The sequence below is a fragment of the Seriola dumerili genome, unplaced genomic scaffold, assembly GCF_002260705.1.
Source record: "Seriola dumerili isolate Sdu_G_001 unplaced genomic scaffold, Sdu_1.0 BDQW01000017.1, whole genome shotgun sequence".
Taxonomy (NCBI): Eukaryota; Metazoa; Chordata; class Actinopteri; order Carangiformes; family Carangidae; genus Seriola; species Seriola dumerili.
Genome location: NW_019174272.1, coordinates 5,664,228 through 5,681,958, shown reverse-complemented (window position 1 = coordinate 5,681,958; position 17,731 = coordinate 5,664,228). Strand labels below are relative to the sequence as shown.

General features: G+C 41.1%; 2 protein-coding genes across 2 annotated transcripts; one reads left to right on the top strand and one right to left on the bottom strand.

Annotated features, from left to right (window-relative positions):
- Positions 1–374: 374 nt before the first annotated feature.
- On the top strand, positions 375–5,161 carry LOC111227261 (kinesin-like protein KIN-14E). Its single transcript, XM_022752699.1, has 14 exons — positions 375–429; positions 511–644; positions 931–1,107; positions 1,279–1,405; positions 1,876–1,982; positions 2,325–2,424; positions 2,541–2,733; positions 2,965–3,145; positions 3,292–3,529; positions 4,161–4,321; positions 4,428–4,532; positions 4,682–4,779; positions 4,890–4,968; positions 5,111–5,161. Exons 1-14 carry the CDS (start codon positions 375–377, stop codon positions 5,159–5,161), a joined length of 1,806 nt encoding a protein of 601 aa, XP_022608420.1.
- Positions 5,162–8,707: 3,546 nt separating this feature from the next.
- On the bottom strand, positions 8,708–13,554 carry LOC111226752 (cytochrome P450 1A1-like). The gene is made up of 7 exons (XM_022752068.1): positions 13,268–13,554; positions 12,556–13,176; positions 11,429–11,552; positions 11,198–11,287; positions 9,329–9,452; positions 9,160–9,246; positions 8,708–8,990 (listed from the first exon to the last, which is right to left on the bottom strand). The coding sequence occupies exons 1-7, from the start codon at positions 13,532–13,534 to the stop codon at positions 8,708–8,710; spliced, it is 1,596 nt and encodes a 531-aa protein (XP_022607789.1). The 5' UTR covers positions 13,535–13,554.
- Between the last annotated feature and the right edge of the window lie 4,177 nt (positions 13,555–17,731).

Sequence of the window (17,731 nt, the reverse complement as noted above, 5' to 3'; positions counted from 1 at the left end):
ACAACACAGTCAAACTCTCTGACCTCTGCTTCAAACTTTGGAATTAGTTAATCAGCAATGCTTGTGCACACATTGTCATCAGTATAGGTGACATATCAAAAAGTAATTTATCTATTCATCTCGTCGCCTGGCCCTGTTTCCTGCAGGCTTTGACTGCACAGAACGAGCATCTGCTGGAGGAGCAGAGAGCTGAGAGGAGGAGGAGCAAAGAGGAGGCGCTGCAGTGGCACAGAGAAAAGGTGGAATTGTCGCTCTCATGTCTTCCTCTGAACCGGAGCGCCCTCTTGTGGCCATATTTCAGTATAAACCATTTCATTTTGTTACATAATTATCTTCTCTCTCTCTCTCTCTCTCTCTCTCTCTCTCAGAGCAAAATGCTGGAGCTGTTCTCCAACAGGCTGGACGTCCTGCACAGCCACCAGGCCTCCAGTGAGTCCACGTGGATGCATTCATATGCATGTGTGATCATTACATATTACACCTTTATTAATGCTCTGTGACACTGTACAGCACTGCAGGAGCTGCAAATGGCCAGACAGGAAGTTGGGAAAGTCCAAGAATTGTTGATGGTATCATCACAGGAGCAGCGGGAGGAAGCAGAGGAAGGTGAAAGCTCAGAGAACAAAGGACAACAACAGATTGTGGTGGGTTGGAGTTAGTTACCATGGCAATGCTGCTCATATCTCAGAACATGATCTAAGATTATAAACATATGAACACAAAACCAACAAAACAATCTAACCTTCTGAGGGACATGATCATATTACAAAGACATTAAACATTGACATTGAACTGATGTATTTTGATGGTAGCTGAAGTTTAAGAGGTAGATATCACAAACATCAGCACATAAAAACAAAACTATTCGCATGGCTGGTGGTACAAAATAAGTTTTTGTGATTTGGGTGTACTGGCCTTTTCTATTTGCAGGATTGCAGTGAGTCAGATCTGCCACTGGAGGGGGCTAAAGCCCGTCTAGAGGAGCTGAGGGAGAGTTTGTACCAGAGGGAGAGAGAGATCACTGAGCTGCTGGAGGCAGAGAAGAGCCATGTCCCTCCTGTTCCTCCGCCACCCTGCAGTCTTCTGCTTCCCACTGTCATACACAAGGTGCTGTTCAACTATTAAACTATGTGTGAACTGTTAACTGTCTGCGTATTGAATTATTATAGATATGGTTTTTGCTGCAGTAAATGCTTAATTTCTCCCTGAAAAATTATCACCCTGATTTTATGACTTTCTTGTACCAATACCATAACATTGCTTTGTTTTATTTTCAAGGCGCATGCAATCTGCAGTGCAGTGACTGAGACCAGAGCTCTGTTGGACCGGATGATTGAGGAGAATCAGGCTGCTCTGGTTGAAGCCAGACACAAACTGAACCGTCTACAAGCGGCCAAAGAAGACAGTAATGGCAAAGAGGATAAGACTTCAGACCATGAGCGGTTAGATATCATGGAAACAGTTGGCAGATATAAATAAGCCAACTTTTGTATTTTCTTCATTCTTTTTGTTGTCTGAAATATAATAATCATGAAAATTATTTCTCTTCCTCGCTTCAGGTCATATGAATATGGGTCAAGTTTGTCATTACTACAAGAAACAGTGAGGGAGTATGAGGTCTCTCAAATGGCTTTAGACTGCATCAAAACTGGAGAAAGCCCCGTAACAAATGGTAAATAAGTAACTTAAATCCCCTGAATATGTTGCTTGCTAAAGCTAAATTAATCACTACATTCATTTTACATGCATCCAGCAGTCAAGTTGACATGGACTGTGATTGTTTCTACATTAGATTTGACTCATTGAGTGTACAGTGCATCCACTTACATCAGTGGTTTTAATTTTTAATTTTTCAATTTTATTTAATTTTTTAAGATTGTGACACAGTCTCAGAACTGGACGACATCTTGGGACGAGGGACAACCCGAACCACAGAGGGAGTGAAGAGCGTCAGTCAGCAGCTCCTCTTACTGCAGGATCAGGTTGGTTTTATATTACATAGGTCAGTGTATCAGGTCAGATCAAGCCTCAGGGGTAACAAAAAAATACTGATGATAACCTCCCAGCTGCCCTGTACACTAGTAAACAACAAACTTATGTACCAGAAGAAGTGGGCCTTCCCTATGTATTAACCTGTGCCACTATATGACATCAGTGGTGACCATTGTGAGCGTCGACAACCTGCTACTGGGTCATACTCTGACCTTTGACTTGACTTTTCTATGGGTTTTTAAGTTTCCGGATGCAGAAGATGTTTTGGATTATTAAAAATTGGTTTAGCTTTCTGTTGTCATACCTGTGTGTTATCGTGCTCTTCTCTCAAGCTCAAGCAAATTAAAGAAGAGAAAAAGAAAATAATTGAGAACTACACTTCAGAAAGAACAATGAGGAAGAAGTACTACAATATGGTGGAAGATATGAAAGGTACACGTTAGCCAGCATTCAGTGTTAATGCATGGAATTAAACACCAGAAAGTGAGGCCCTCTCAGTTTAAACCTCAGCTTTTTGAGGTTATTAATGGGTTTTTTTTACCCCACAGGTAAAATCCGAGTGTTTTGTCGGATTCGACCAGTGAGCAGAACCGAGGATACGCAGGGTGAGGCCGTTGTTGTGGATAAAATAGACGATTACTCTGTCACCGTGGAAACCCCTCGTGGGCCGAGGGAGTTTCAGTTTGACAAGGTGTTCAGTGCTGAAGTGTCTCAGGAAGACTTGTTTCATGACACCTACAGGTGAGGGGTAATGTGCTTCCAAATCAGGGACTAATACAGTATATACACATATCTACAATAACACACGTATAATGGGCACCAGATGTGTCTCTTCCAGGTTCTGATAGTTTATAGTACATCCTGAAGTTTAGGTACAAGTACTTATGTAATATAATGTATCACACTGATGGAGGCCCCCAGATAATCTACAGATGTTTGAAAGCTCGCAGCTCAGAAATATTTTCCCCGCAGACTCATCCAGTCGGCTATTGATGGTTACAACGTCTGTATCTTTGCGTACGGCCAGACGGGCTCAGGGAAGACCTTCACCATGGTGGGGGACAAGGAGCAGAAGAATCCCGGGATCATACCAAGATCTTTTAATGCCATATTTGATATCATACGGGAGAACAGTACCAAATTCGACTTCAAGGTAACAGACCACTGTAATTAGATGTTACTGGGAGGAAAGATCTTAGATTTTACTTGAATTATGAAAACCTCCCATCAACTCTCTCCTCTTGTCTCTCTCCCCCAATTTCTTCTTGTCCCTTGTGCTTCTTCATCTTTCTGCCTCAGGTTTCGGCCTATATGCTGGAGCTGTACAATGACAAGCTGCAGGACCTCTTTGTGAGCCTGGCTGGTGAGGCCCATGCACAGCCCCAGTCCCATGGGCAGGCCAGGCGGGTGGAGATCAAGAGGAACAGAAAGGGAGTTGTGTTCGCCCAAGGAGCAGAGACAAAGGAGGCTTCCAGTGCCCAGGAGCTCTACGCTCTGTTCCAGCAGGCCTGCGCCAACCGACACATCTCTGCCACCAGTGAGTTCTCTGTGCCGTGCCGTTCTGTGCCGTGCCGCCCAGTTCAAACAGTGTCCTGCTAAATGGTTTGGATTAATTGTGTTAGTTACAGTCAGTATGGCTACAGCAGCTAGGTACATCATTACTGGACTGGACGGTGAGTGGCAGAGCAGCCAAATGGTGAATCAGCAACACTGTGTTATAGGTGCACACAGGTCATCAGAGTCTGTACAGGATACACCTAATGTTTTAGTTTAACAGAGCTAGAGCCACTACAAAATTCTTACTAACTATTACAAGTACAATCTATTGACAGTGGATACTGACACATTTGTAAAAACCTCACACACTATATGGAAAGAAGGACGGAACAAAAAAAAACACATTTTTTGTATGTATGGTTTTAAAGGTAATTACGCTATTTTTTTCACCTTAATCATTAACAACTTGACTATAGGTGAAATGATTAGATGATTAATTGAAGTCAAGTCATTTGTCACAAAAAACCGGCAATTAAGACAAACAATTGATCAGTTAATCTAAATGATGATCAGTAATTAAAATAAATTTTAGTTGTAGCTCTAATCTTGACTACAAGTTTATTTGAGAGAAAAACTAAATTAGTGAACTTTTTTTGGTTATGTTTCACAAGAGATGAATGTGGAGAGTTCCCGTTCCCATCTCATTGTTGGAATCATGGTGGAGAGCAGGAACCAGACCAATGGGAGCGTGATCACCGGGAAGCTGAGCCTCGTGGACCTGGCTGGCAGTGAGAGAGCAGCCAAGACTGGCGCCAAGGACCACCAGCTGAAGGTTTGCATGTATATTATTTATTAATATGTTTTGACTGGCCCATCAAGTGACAGTAAGGATGATTGATATTTCTAATGGCCTCTTTAAATTCCCCTCTCTTCAATAGGAAGCTAACTCCATCAACAAGTCTCTGAGTGCCCTGGGTGATGTGATCTCCGCCTTGTCTGCTGAACTGCCCCATGTACCATATAGGAACAGCAAGCTGACACAGGTAACTTTTAAAACCAGTAAACTTTAGCAATCCAGTTTGTTCAGTTGTGAAGGAATTCAAACTTTATTGACTTCAGACACAAATTATAAAAAATAGCAATGAACATTAAGGTCATCCAAATCTGACCTGTGCTTTTAATGTCCCTTTAGGTGATGCAGGACTCCCTGGGTGGCAATGCCAAAACCCTCATGATCGTCAACATTTCTCCTTCAGAGTGCAACCTTGATGAGACTCTCACATCTCTCATGTAAGAAACAAAGACAGAGAGAGAGAGAGAGAGAGAGAGACAGAGAGATTATTATCATTTATTTGAATGCTAACAAACTGAACAACACCTGAACCTCCTGAACCTTCCAGTTACGCAACAAGAGTGAAGGCCATAACCAACAATGCTCAGAGGAATGTGGAAAGCAAAGAGATTGCCCAGCTCAAAGAGGTGCATGTCACTATAATGTGCTACAGTTGTGTCAAAACCATGAATCTATATTTAGGATGAAACCTAAAGAATGTGATTGCCCCATTGAAACAGTCACACCAACTTTATTTCTGTTTTAACTTTTCCATTTTTTTTCTGACAGGTGATCATGAAGCTGAGGTCAGGACAGACAGTGGAAGAGGAGGATGTTTGATCTGGACTACATTGCACATTGCGCACAATAATGCACTTAAGTGGTGAAATGGGATTGTTTGGACCATTTCTTATATCTTGTATGCTTAAGCCGCAAATACTTCTGAACTGGCATTTTCGAGTATTTTAAGTCATATTTGGTCACATGGAGGGATGAGTGACATCACTATAGGAGCACTGACAGTGGCATTCAGGGCATACAGCATACAGTGGCAGGGGGTGAGAGCTTCATGACGGAAGGTAAAGGCAACCGTTAGAGGGGCACTGTTTAAAAACTGCCAAAGTTTGCAGGGGAAATATATCAAACGAAAGAGACCTCCAAGGTTTTATTTCCCTTTAAATGTGTATATACTACAGTTTCATATAATCATCCATTTGAAGAAGGCAGTGATTTAATTGAGGAGTCATACAGAGATTTATTCTGCTGTTTATTGGTTTGTTGTTCTCTCCAGGCCTTGGCTCAGACTGGAACAGTCACAGCAGATCCAAGGCTTCAAACAGAAATCGTTTGAGCCAGGATGGCATTTCAGTGCTTATGGGGGATAACAGGTTCTATAAGTAGGCTGCCTTTTGTCTGCATTTGGGCCTGATCTTAATTGTTCATCATTTTTTATCGATACCGCGGGCCCCACAAGACGTTTGTCTTTGTTATGCCACATTAGCTAGCTTTGCGTGCTGCGTTTTATTGGCTGCTTTAGATCAGAGGCCACTCAGCACATGTTCACTGTGATTTGTTATTCTTTAATGACGGCCATAGTTTCAATCATACTGCAAGCTCTGTGGACTAGAACAAAGTGAGGGACAAAGACACAGAGTGCTACAGAGAGCACATGGAGAGGGAACAGGGTTGATGAGGGGGCTGAGGTCTCATCCTCTGGGTGATTTTTGTTAATCAATCAACACAAAGCAATTCACTGTAAATGGTTTGCATACATGACCACCCACAGGCAAACAGCGAATGATGCCTTAATACAGTTAATGACTGCAGGCTTGCTGTCACTACATGACTTCTGTCAGTATACATTTGTATAGAGGACAACTGAGAGTTATCATTCTTGTACAATAAGCTTTAAAGGACAGGATTACCTTGGAAATAGAAATATTACAAGTACAACACAGAGGTTAAGCACTTCTTTTCTTATTTTCATGTTGCATGTTTCACCACAGATATCATGATATGCATTATACAAAGGCAATGTTAGAAGCTGACTACTGTTTTACTTCATAATTTGTGCTTTTATCTGAACAAGATTTAATGAAAGAAAAATCTGCACATATCATGGGATAAGTTTTATCTCACTCTTATTGGTCTACTTTTCCGTTTTAAAATGTTGTAAATAAATAAATAAAAAAAGTTAACAAAGCCTGCTGATAGTATAAACTATAATGATGAGAGCCCAGTGCTCAGAGATTTAATACTCTGAGTTAATCTTTTCAAGAGGTAATTCAACATGTTTGCAGTTATAATGTATTATAAAAAAAAAAGTGAATACCTGAATACCTATGAGAGTTATAATGGCTCACAACAAATGTCTACTGATGGTGCAAACCTAAAGACCAAAAATGTTCAAACAGCTAATAATGTGCTGCTAGATTAATGATGGCCGCACCAGCAGCCACACACTGAACCAGAAGGCCTGGTCTGTTTCATTTCCTTAGTTTAAGAGTCTTTCGGCATGATACTCAAAACTCACATATACAAAAAGATAAATAATTGGACACATAGCATTTGGTTTGATATAACATACAGTTTTATTAGCCATTTTTGACAGTATAGATATCTATTTGGGGTGCACACATTCAGTTAACTTTCTTTGTCGATTTTGATATATTAGTTTCATAAACTTATTTCCAAGTTAATTCAGTTTTCTTTGAGTTACCAGTTCCAGGGGATTGCAGCTGGAGTTGCCTGGTTTCTCCAGTGTGTAGGCTGCTAGCTCGGAGGCTTTTGTTTCCTGTAGTGAAGGAGATTTTTAAAACAGTAACAGGCAGGGAAAGTGGAAATGGAGACATGCTGCAAATGGAAGGCTTATACCCACAGTCTACATCCAGTGAGTCAGACTAATGTCAGATAAACCTTGGTCCCAATCACCAGCTCTGACTTGGCTTCCTTAGCTAACTTAAATCCAATTGACAGGATTGGTTTGTTATGTATGTGACGTATGAATCCTTGGCTGTATGAATTTCTGCTTGTTTTGTCCATGATATGTCTTGTATCATATAAATAAACACCATACGATTTTTTTTTAACAAGGTTAAAAGTTTGATTTTCATTGGAGGGGGTCTTTAAGTTTTACACTGCCTAATACCATTCCTACACAGCCTAGAGGTTGGGGAAGGGTATGACCTGAGGGTTGCCAGTTTGAATCCTTGGGACAGACTTCACTCTCTACTGTTCAAGTGAAACTATTCACTGCTGAACACTATCAGGCTGTGTCTGTAAAATGAAGTTTACAGGTCAGACACTGCTGAGATTCACATGAGAGCTCAGACTTCTCCAGGACAGATGAAAGTTTAAAACAGAGAATAATGTCATGAACACAACTTTCAAACTCTCCACTTAAGAGTGAAGTTTCCATAAGTTATTCAAACACATACTGCCATGCTTCTTTACATTTAACTTATGAAAATAGAACTTCCTGATTTCACACTTCGCCGTCCTCTTTACCTCCCTCAAAGATGTCTGGGACTGTGTCTAATCTGAGTGTGTGGGAGGTCACAGTACTGATGGGAGACGAGGAGGAGGTTCAAAATGTCTGAATATATACTTTTGCGTCATTCCTCAGAGAGCCACTGGGGGAGACTGGAGATGGGACAGATGAGTTAGCTCGGCAGTGTTTGCCTTGGAGCTACAAAAAAAGAGGAGGAGGAGCCAGGGCAGGGGGATAAAGACAGGAAGAAGATGAGGACATGAGGGGGATGAGAAGATGAAAGGGAATCTAACAGATGAGGAGGCAATAGGAGAAAAGTTGAAACGAGGAAGGAGAGACGAGGGCCAGCGAGAGTGAGGATGAACCCTGCATGAACACAGTTTGAGGCCTGAAGCGATGATCACCAATCTGAAACACCCTCTCTCTCCCTCCCTCAGTGTTTAACTGTAACTAATAACTTGAGATAAAGACATTTAATGAGGGTCTGTTTTCGAGCTAGTTTCATTTTTAATGTGATGGGACAGGAAGGCAGAGGGACCCTTTAGAAGTACAGGCACAGAAGCACTTTGAATGACCCTCACCCAGTAAAGATTTAGCTCAATACAAACAAGTTAGTCCATGGTAAATGCTATGTCTATCTGTTTTTTGATATCTTAGAAATGCTTTTTTACATACAGTATATTTCCCTTTTGTAGTTCATGTGTGTGCTTATGGTTTTCACCCCTTTTGCCAAAACAAAAACTCCAGTCTATGAACAAGGTATAATGAGAGGTACTATATCTCCGTGGTGTTAGGAAGGTTAGCCAAAGATGGTGGCTAATAGAAATAATAATTAGTATTTGTGTTGTGATTTTCCAAAACATCCACACAGAGCATCATTTGGGTTTTTTGAGGATCTAAAACCTCGAGGAGATCATGATCCTGTACGGACGTGGTTTCATAGTCAGACCAAAATCAGTGCTGAGATCCAGCTCCTGCCCTGGAACATTTTCAATCCGCAGCCCATGGAGCAGCGTGGTGAGAAAGACAAACATCTCCAAGCGCGCAAATCCATCACCGAGACAGCGTCTCTTTCCCATGCCAAAGATGAGAACCTTCTCCGTCAGCTCCTTGTTGAGGAGTCCTGATGGACTCAGGAAGCGTTCAGGCCGAAATGTGTCCGGGTCACCCCAAAGATCACTGAGACATCGTGAGAAACACGAAGACCATTAAAGTATTAAAACAGAAAAACACTATCTTCTCAGCTGAAAGAGATGTGCATACTTCAGTCTTTACTGATACAGTAGCATGTCTTATTAAAATCTAATTCAAAGTCATAATTAGGTGATGATTGCTCGTGGCTACTCACATGTCATGATTGACTTGATACTGGTTAATGAAGACACATGTGTCTTTGGGAATGAAATATCCATTCAGGGTGATGTTTCTTGTTGTACTAAAAGAGCGGAAAGGCGAAGACTGCATTAACAACAATACAGACAACCTGAAATTTACTGTATAAAAACATTTTGTCTTACCAGTGAGGTATGGTGAAAGGGACGTAGGAAGCATGACGAAACACTTCATATATGAACGCCTCTGTGAAAGGCATCTTGGGCTTATCTGAAAACCTGGGAAGTCTGGCTGTGCCAATGTGGTCATCTACATAAGAAAAAAAACACCAAACCTATTAGAAATGAATGGAGAACTGAGTTTGCACAACTTGTAGAACTTGAGTGTTATGTCTGTTGAGTGACTTCAAGGCCAGACTGACCTCCCACCACCTCCCCAAAATGTGATGGTCTGTCCTTACAGAGACAAAAGGAGAGGTGCATTCAGGCGCTCCTATTCAGCTTGCCAAGTTCAGAAAGTTCACCCAAATGGCTGACGATGAAGTGGTGAGTAGCAGTGATAAAGTACAGCTTCATGTTAACATGTTCAGGCTGTTTACAAGAACAAATACTGATGTATTTCCAAATATCTTACCACACACTTTGGGAGTTGCAATAGAAACTAGACACAATGCACAGGATTTATCACCTCAGCTGGGATACAGGTTAACTCAGGGTATGGCCAGTAGAGCCCTTGAAGTCGGGGTCTGCAATGACATCAAACTAATGGGTTTCTGATATAAGTGATAAAACTGCATGATCAGTAGGTTTCATTCAGACTTCAACAAATGTTCCCTGTCTGTAAAATTCAGCTGCACTTCAGTTCATTAGGGGATAAAGGGCTGAGATGTGTTTGAGTTTGTCACATTTCATTAAACATGCACTTCACAAATAATTACTATGACATAAAGTTGTAGTACAGCTACTGTACCTGCTGTAAACAATAGAATAAAAGCTTCTCAGTCAATTAATTGTATGAATCTAAGTTTAATTCAAGTGATGAGTATGTGAAGAATGTTAGACAGTCTGTGTTCAATGCCTTGCGTGTTACTGCCTTTGTGTCAGTCTGGAACAACTCTCTAACCTTTCTCTCTCTGGCTGTTTGTGCCTCCCTCTCTCGTTCTGATTCATCCTGCCTTTTCTTAGTGTCTCCCTCTCTCTCTCTCTCTCTCTCTCTCTCTCTCTCTCTCTCCCTCTCTCTCTCTCTCTCTTTCTCTCTCTCCCTCTCTCTCTCTTTCTCTCTTTCTCTCTCTCTGTCTGTGAAAATGCAACGTGCCTCAGAACAGGCAGCACCAGTTCTGTCAGCCCACTTCAAAAGTAGCTCTGGCATCAGCAAATTGGACTGATCTTTTGTGAGTTTCTCTCGTGGCTGTCAGATTCTGTCTGTTCGGGAAGGGCACTCGGGTTGGCTATTGTTGGGTCGTTATTGTGTTGATTCTGCCTGTAATGTTGATACTTCCTAACAGACATCACATTTGCCTGGTTAGTCCTGTGATGATGATAAATTTGTTACAAAGAGATGCATTTTCACATGTTTGTGTCCTTGAAAACATCTTTCAACTTTCTGAATCCTTTTTGGTGCATATTTTATGAGATAAGTTTGACAATAGTCTGGTATTGGACTCTGCAATAGTCTGTATCTCAAACATTAAGATCAACCGTATGTGAAGCAACACCTTCTTCTCTAAAGTTAGTAGTTTTGCTGTATCAATAATAAACCACCGGCCAAAATCTTTTCTCATTAGTGATGTGCAAATCATTAACGAGCAACCTTCTATTTCTGAACTATGAGTCATTCATGAGACCCGACCCTGGACAGGCTCTCGCTATTCAGCATAGCATGAATTCTCTCTCCTCTGATGCAGTAATGCTCTGTGAGCAATGAATTAACCACAGTTCCCTCTGGCTCCCTTTCTGGTAAAAGTTTATCTTGGTATACAAATAAAAACGGAAGCACAGCACATTTTGTATAATATGGAGAGCAGAGATTTGTCATATTAAAACATAAGACTGCACCTATATCCTGGTGTATTCTGTCCTGGATGTTGGGAAACTTGATGAGGTACAACAGGCTCCACTGTAAACCAGCAATGATGGTGTCGAATCCTTGAGAAAAACACAAACAACACAACTGCAGTGACAAGAGAGTCATCACCGTCATTAATATGATCAGTTTAATGTCATTACCAGCAGCATTTGTCAATCGGTGTTAATATAAGTGAGTCACTGATTTCCAGTGTGTCTAACCTGCGCCAAAGATGTCTATGACAGTGTGAATGATCTGAGAGTTGGAGAGCACAGACGTTTCCTTATTTTCTTCCCTGTCCTCGCAAAGTGCAATCAGAGCATCTGTAATGTCCCGGATACAGTTCTGCAATCACAAGCACGCACAAACACACACACACACACGCACACACACACGCACACACACGCACACGCACGCACACGCACGCACACACACACACACACACACACACACACACACACACACACACACACACACACACACACATAAACATATATAAACATGTATATGATATATTAACATTTGACTGTAGTTCTGTCTTTGTTAAATCACTGAAGAATCACACTGTTATTATTAACAATAAGGTGATTTGTCAGAAATAGAGGTTCAAAATTTAAAAGCAATAATTAGGGCAGAGACAGTAATCAGTTACGGTACGACGCGTGTCTTCCAGTGGGTTGCTAATTCCTAATTAGAGTGCGTGCGAACATTTTAGCCACTCTGCACAAGAACAAAGGTCCCTCCCAGGGAACTTGTTTGTTATTTTTTTGGCTACAGTTGCACTCACAGCTACTACTGCATGAGTGCAATGTCAGATTAAACAGTGGACGGCAAATTAGTGGAACAGACATACTGTAAAAAAGAAAACAACACTTACAGACACGCCATCCACCACATGAGGCCGTTCTGAAAATATCTTGTTTGTATTTTGTGGTCACTGTAGCAATAGATTGGCTTAGGTCAAGTTTAATTAAGATTAATCAAACCAGTGATCAGTCAGTCAGTATAATACATTTTCATGTTACTTAACCACTCATTATGGTGGCCTGGTCTTGGTAGGTATGAGAAATTAATATCCTTTTCTTTGAAATATTTATTTCCTATTGTGTGTCCTTCAAATAAAAGTGTAATATTAAAACAAAAATAAATATGTAATATACTTAGTCTTGAAATCCTGAGATGCTGCTTTTGTTCCTCAACAAAACCGTAATGTTTCGTCATACAAAGCAGCGATGCTTTCAATTTTACTGGCACTGCATTAATGTGTAATTATGCATTTCCTTTTTCATTTCCCCCTACTTAAACAATATAAATTCTGGTCTACTAGGGTGTCTACCAGCCTCCTTACTTTATCAAAGGTGTTGATGTGTTCCTCAATGCTCCTCTCCATGAATCCATTCATCCGGCGGATGTGCTGGACCATCTTCCTCAGAGAAGGACTCGGAAAGTAGCGAAACACGGGAAAAAAATCAGCCAGGTTCCCGGCTGCAAAGATCCTCAGCACCTCGTTGTTGATGTGTACAATAGTGAGAAACTCCTTGTCATTATAGTCATACCTTTTCCCAAAACAGAGGGCACACACAACATTTGCCACTGAGGTAACCAAGGGCACCACTGGATCTATACCCGTCATTTCTTGGCCCATTTCCCCTTTAGCAGCAACCTGCTCCCGAATCACCTCCACCATCTCAGCAGCCTCAGCACAGACATGCTCCTCCAACAGGCAGGTGGCACCAGATCCCCTGGGCTCAGCCTGGGAGAAAGACCTGAGGGCATTCTTACACAGCTTCTTGTGGAGCATCCAGACCGGTCCATACTTCTCACTGAAGGTCATACTGGTCCCGTTGGCTACAGCAGAAAAGGTGAAAAGGTCAGGCCGCCCAGCAAAAGCTTCCCCCTGCCGAACCAGTGCCTGTCTGATGGTGGTGTATCCACTCAGGACCACAACAGTCAAAGAGCCCAGACGCATCTGTGGTGAAGGAATGAACAAATGACTGAATGAAAGAAAATTCTTAAAATCCTTTGCCCATCTAAAATATTTCACATTTGACTGTATATACCTTGAAAACATCACCGTACTGGAGCCTCAAATGGGTTAGAGAAAGATGAATCTGGTCCCCCATTTGGAGGAGATTGCCAACAAGGGGCCACGGTGTAGGGCCAGGAGGAGGGGGATATTTTGTACGGTCCAGTTGGGAGGCGTGATGGCTCTTTCGGCCCCTGAGGGCCATTAGGAGGAGGGTGAGAAGACACAGACCAATAGTGACACCAGACAGAGAAGCACAAGAGTTCTCCTTGATGGGCAGAGTCCCAAACGTCAGTCTCATCTTGCCCGGTAAACTGCAAAGATACTGAGACATGGAGAGTGAAAGTGAAAACTTATGTATAAGAAAGAAAAAAATAGACCCTTATTAAATTAATCTATGTCAAAAAATTGTGAAGAGTGCTAAAAATATAAATATTTTTTCACAGAAAGTAAGTAAGAAAGCTATTAAAAGAAAGAAGAAAAACAAAGAAAAAAAAACAAACACATATATAAGAAAGAACAAAATATGGGAAACAGTTTTGTTAGAAAACTCACCTTGCAGTGTCCTCTGTAACTCTGGAGTAAAAACAAGAAGTAGAGAGCCAGACTCAGATGACAGAGAGCAAAGCAGAGACAAAATCCCTCAGCAGGCAGAACTTTGAGGTCCGATCCTGGGGAACTTAGTGAGAGTAGCTCACAGTCCGGGACGTCCCTTTCAGCAGCAGCTGGGCCCCCTGCAGAGGGAGCTGCTGCCCGCTCACAATAGAGAGGCACACATGGCGAGAAACTTGGCTCAGGGTTTAGGACGAGTCCGGCCAGACAGTGACCGTATCGGCCCATTTGACCGCCGACCGGAACCATTCACAACATGGGCCCCTCCCCTCCTGTTTCTTCTGTCCCTAACAAAGTTGGAGACTGTTTTTTACAGTGTATAGGTTTAAAAATAATTTTCAAGGACTTAAATGTTGTGAAATGTGTTTTAAAATATAAAGGGATGGAAAAAAAAGCCAAGAAAACAAATACTGCCGATGAGCATCCTGCAAATGTACCACAGCCATCCACTGATTCATACATTGTGAAGCAAGGTAGTTTATAGCTCATGTGCAAGTATATTTTGTTTTTTTTTAGCCAATCTCTAAATGAAATTAAAATATGTAAATTTACTTTTGTGTTTTGCAAGGAAAGGGGAATTTACATGAATCCATTGTTAGTGAAATATATAGTTATGTCTGAATTGCTATTATGGAGCAATGCAAATAGGGAAACATCCCTGTAAACTCTTGGCCACTCTTACAGCACTTTTGACACTTTAAAGTAAGTTTTAAAAGTGTTGCTGGATATATATCTGTGGTTTTAGGTACCTGACCTTTGAAAATGGGACTTTTAACCCTGTGATATTAAAACTTTTACTTCAGGAAAGCACCTGAGTGTTTCCTCCATCACTGGTTCACAGACCCCAGCAGTTTTATGAACAGTGTAATTGCCATATTGTGTCACAAGGGGACGCTCTCCGTCTGCTAGGGTTGACTTCATGTCCCTGCAGTTTGACTGCAGCCTGCAGTTCATGCTCTCGGGCTGCATATCAACTAGTCATGGTAGTAATGATATGTATACGTATCATACATGATACTGTCATACCGCCAGGTCTATCAGTATAATAATTTCATTTAATAACATTTCCCTTTCATTCAAGCAGCCTTCATTTTTACTTTTTATCATTTGTAATATTTACCTTGTGGCCTCTAATAGATTATTAAAGTCCCTTGTTTCTCTCTTATATTCTCTCCTTTATTTCCAACCTTTTCCCTTGTGCCCTCATACCTTATTTTCGCTATCTTCATCCATGCCTACATTACATCCTCATGCCCAGTTCTCTCACTGTCTTTCACTCTCCATCTTTCATTCCTTTCATTCTCCTTTCTTTCTCACTCTCCATCGAACTGTCAATTTAGCTCATGCTCAACTGTGGGACACCCGGTGCTGTCAGGCCGAGCGACAGCTCCTTTGACCTAGTAGTCCAACTCCTCTCCAGGCCGAGGCGGTCCAGTCATGTCATTAACTATGGCAGACAGAGCCAAGACACACTGACTCTGTGGAGCCAGACTAGATGGTGAAGTGTCTAGAAGGAGATTGTGTTGCTTATATTCAAACATTAAGACCAGGGTTACTGACCTAACGCTCATACATGACTCAAAATACTTGAATGAGCATATGCATGTGCTCAACATATACAGACTGCTACTACTGCTAAATGATATTAATATTTAACAATGATAAATACCAGGCAAAAACTTTGCCTTCACAGTACAAGCTTCAAGTTAACTAAATGTCAGGCCGCATACATTAGTATGGGAAGATGGTTTCCACTGTGTTTTTGCACATTCCCTAAATGCAGTTCTGCTGATCTTTTCATTGTTTAACAAGGGTTAATTATAGAGGTTGTGTTGTCCCGGGGGATATTTCTCAAAGGGATGTGTGTATTTCTAGACCAAAATAGGCGCATCAGACAAAGTTATGTGATCACATTGTTCCTGGGAGACAGTGAAGCAGCAGGAGGCCCCTTATCAAAGCAAACATCTTCCCAATTATGTTTGCTGTGTTGTAGATGGGTCTATCCAGGCAGTTTGGCTGAATTGATTCATAGACAACAGAAGTAATACAGCAAGTGGCCCTCACTTGACTGAACACAGCTTGTGGTTGCCTTGATTTGCAGCATAAAAAGTTCATGTTTATACAGGTGTAGGTTATCTCAATAGTAAATTAGAGCACAGATAGACAGATGAAGATAATGTCATTGATAATGTTCTTCAAGTGTCAAAAATAAAAGTATTTGTCATGGAGACAGCCTCTGTGATTGTTATATTGTTAATTTATCATTGGTTTATTGTTTGGCTACTAGTACAACAATGTGAAAGCAGCATTTTACTGTTGCAGTTTGAGGGTGCTAATTTTAAAATTTTAATCTGTTTAGGAATGTAGCTACCATAGCTGAAAAGTTTTATCAGCAAAGTAAACACTAGGCTAACTCTAGCTGTCAGATAAACTGTGCAGTAAATTTAAATTTCTTTTCTAAATATAGTTGAATATAAGTACTGTATGAAGTTGCGTTTAATGGAAACATTCAAATTAAAGTACCTCAAAACTGTACTTAAGTATGGTGGGGCTACTTGACTAAATGTAGGTTAAGTTTTACTGACTGCTTGTTACACATCAAATATACACAATATATATGAAAAATACATATTTTGTTAGGCTAATATTTAAAAACTTCACCTTACCACCTTACTGTGTTTCACGGTCACATCATCATGCGCGCGCCTGCCTCACAAGGGCACGTGGGGTAAACCGCTTCCGACTGAGCGGTGATAAGCGCGTGCAGGGGAGACCCTCGGAGGACCAGAGAGAACTCCCGGTGCGTAATGCTGCCGTTTCCTGTTTTCTAGCGCTGACAGCTGCAGGTATATAAAGCTGCTCGGCGGAGAGAGAGGAACCGGAGAGAAGCGGCGACATGCCGGTGACCGGAGTAGGAGTGCACCAAGCTGAAGGCACCTCATCAGCATCACCCACAGGTAACAGAACTTCTCATACTTCGGAATGGTAAAGCTTTACAACCTTAAAACATTTTAGTTTTATAGTGAAAGACTATACTAATTCCTCTTCAGTTATTTTCCAAATTTAATCCATTTAGTTGATTTTTGATAATTAGTCAGTGTGATAGCCTGTGTTGATTTTTTTTCTCAATGAACTGATAAACTGGTTTGTCGACATAATGTCAGAATATTACTTAAACTGACATTTTCAAAGTCCTTGTTTTGTCAAAAAATATTCAATAATCAATTTAAAACAGACAAACACAGAAAACACTCAAACAGAAAAAAGTTGGAAATAGAAAATGTTTGGCATTTTTGCTTGAAAAGTGACTCAAATGATCGATCAATATTAAAAATATATTGTTTATATTATTTTATATTTTGTCAATTGCCTAATCGATTGCATCTCAGCTCTGAAATGCTAAGTGCAGGTTAGATTAGTGGTATTTTTTGTGAAACAAAACAAAATATTTGTAGATAATGAGCAATATGTTTATGTTTGCTGTGAATTTGTGTGCGGGATTAAACGTAGTTGTGAGTATCTGTGTATGTAAAGTGGAATATTCTTAATCATCCATTTTATATAATGCAGATCTTCATTGTTTCTTAAATTGAGCCCATTTGTGATCAAAGCTTTCAGTTTTTTCGGCAAATGTGATGAAGCACACCTCTGGTAGTTTTTGGTCCGGCCTGCATCCTGCTGTTCTCTGATCCCCTCTGATCAAATGAGGTCAGTCCAACCCACCGCTCAGAGCCAGCCCGACTTTACGGTGCCAGTCATAACCCTTGACCCTGTGGTGTTACCCTGCTGACAATGCCAGTAGCTCATTTGGCACAGTTTCTGTTACTCCACTGGGTTGGGATGGCATCTCATGCACAGGGTTATGACAAAACACGAAAGGAACTAT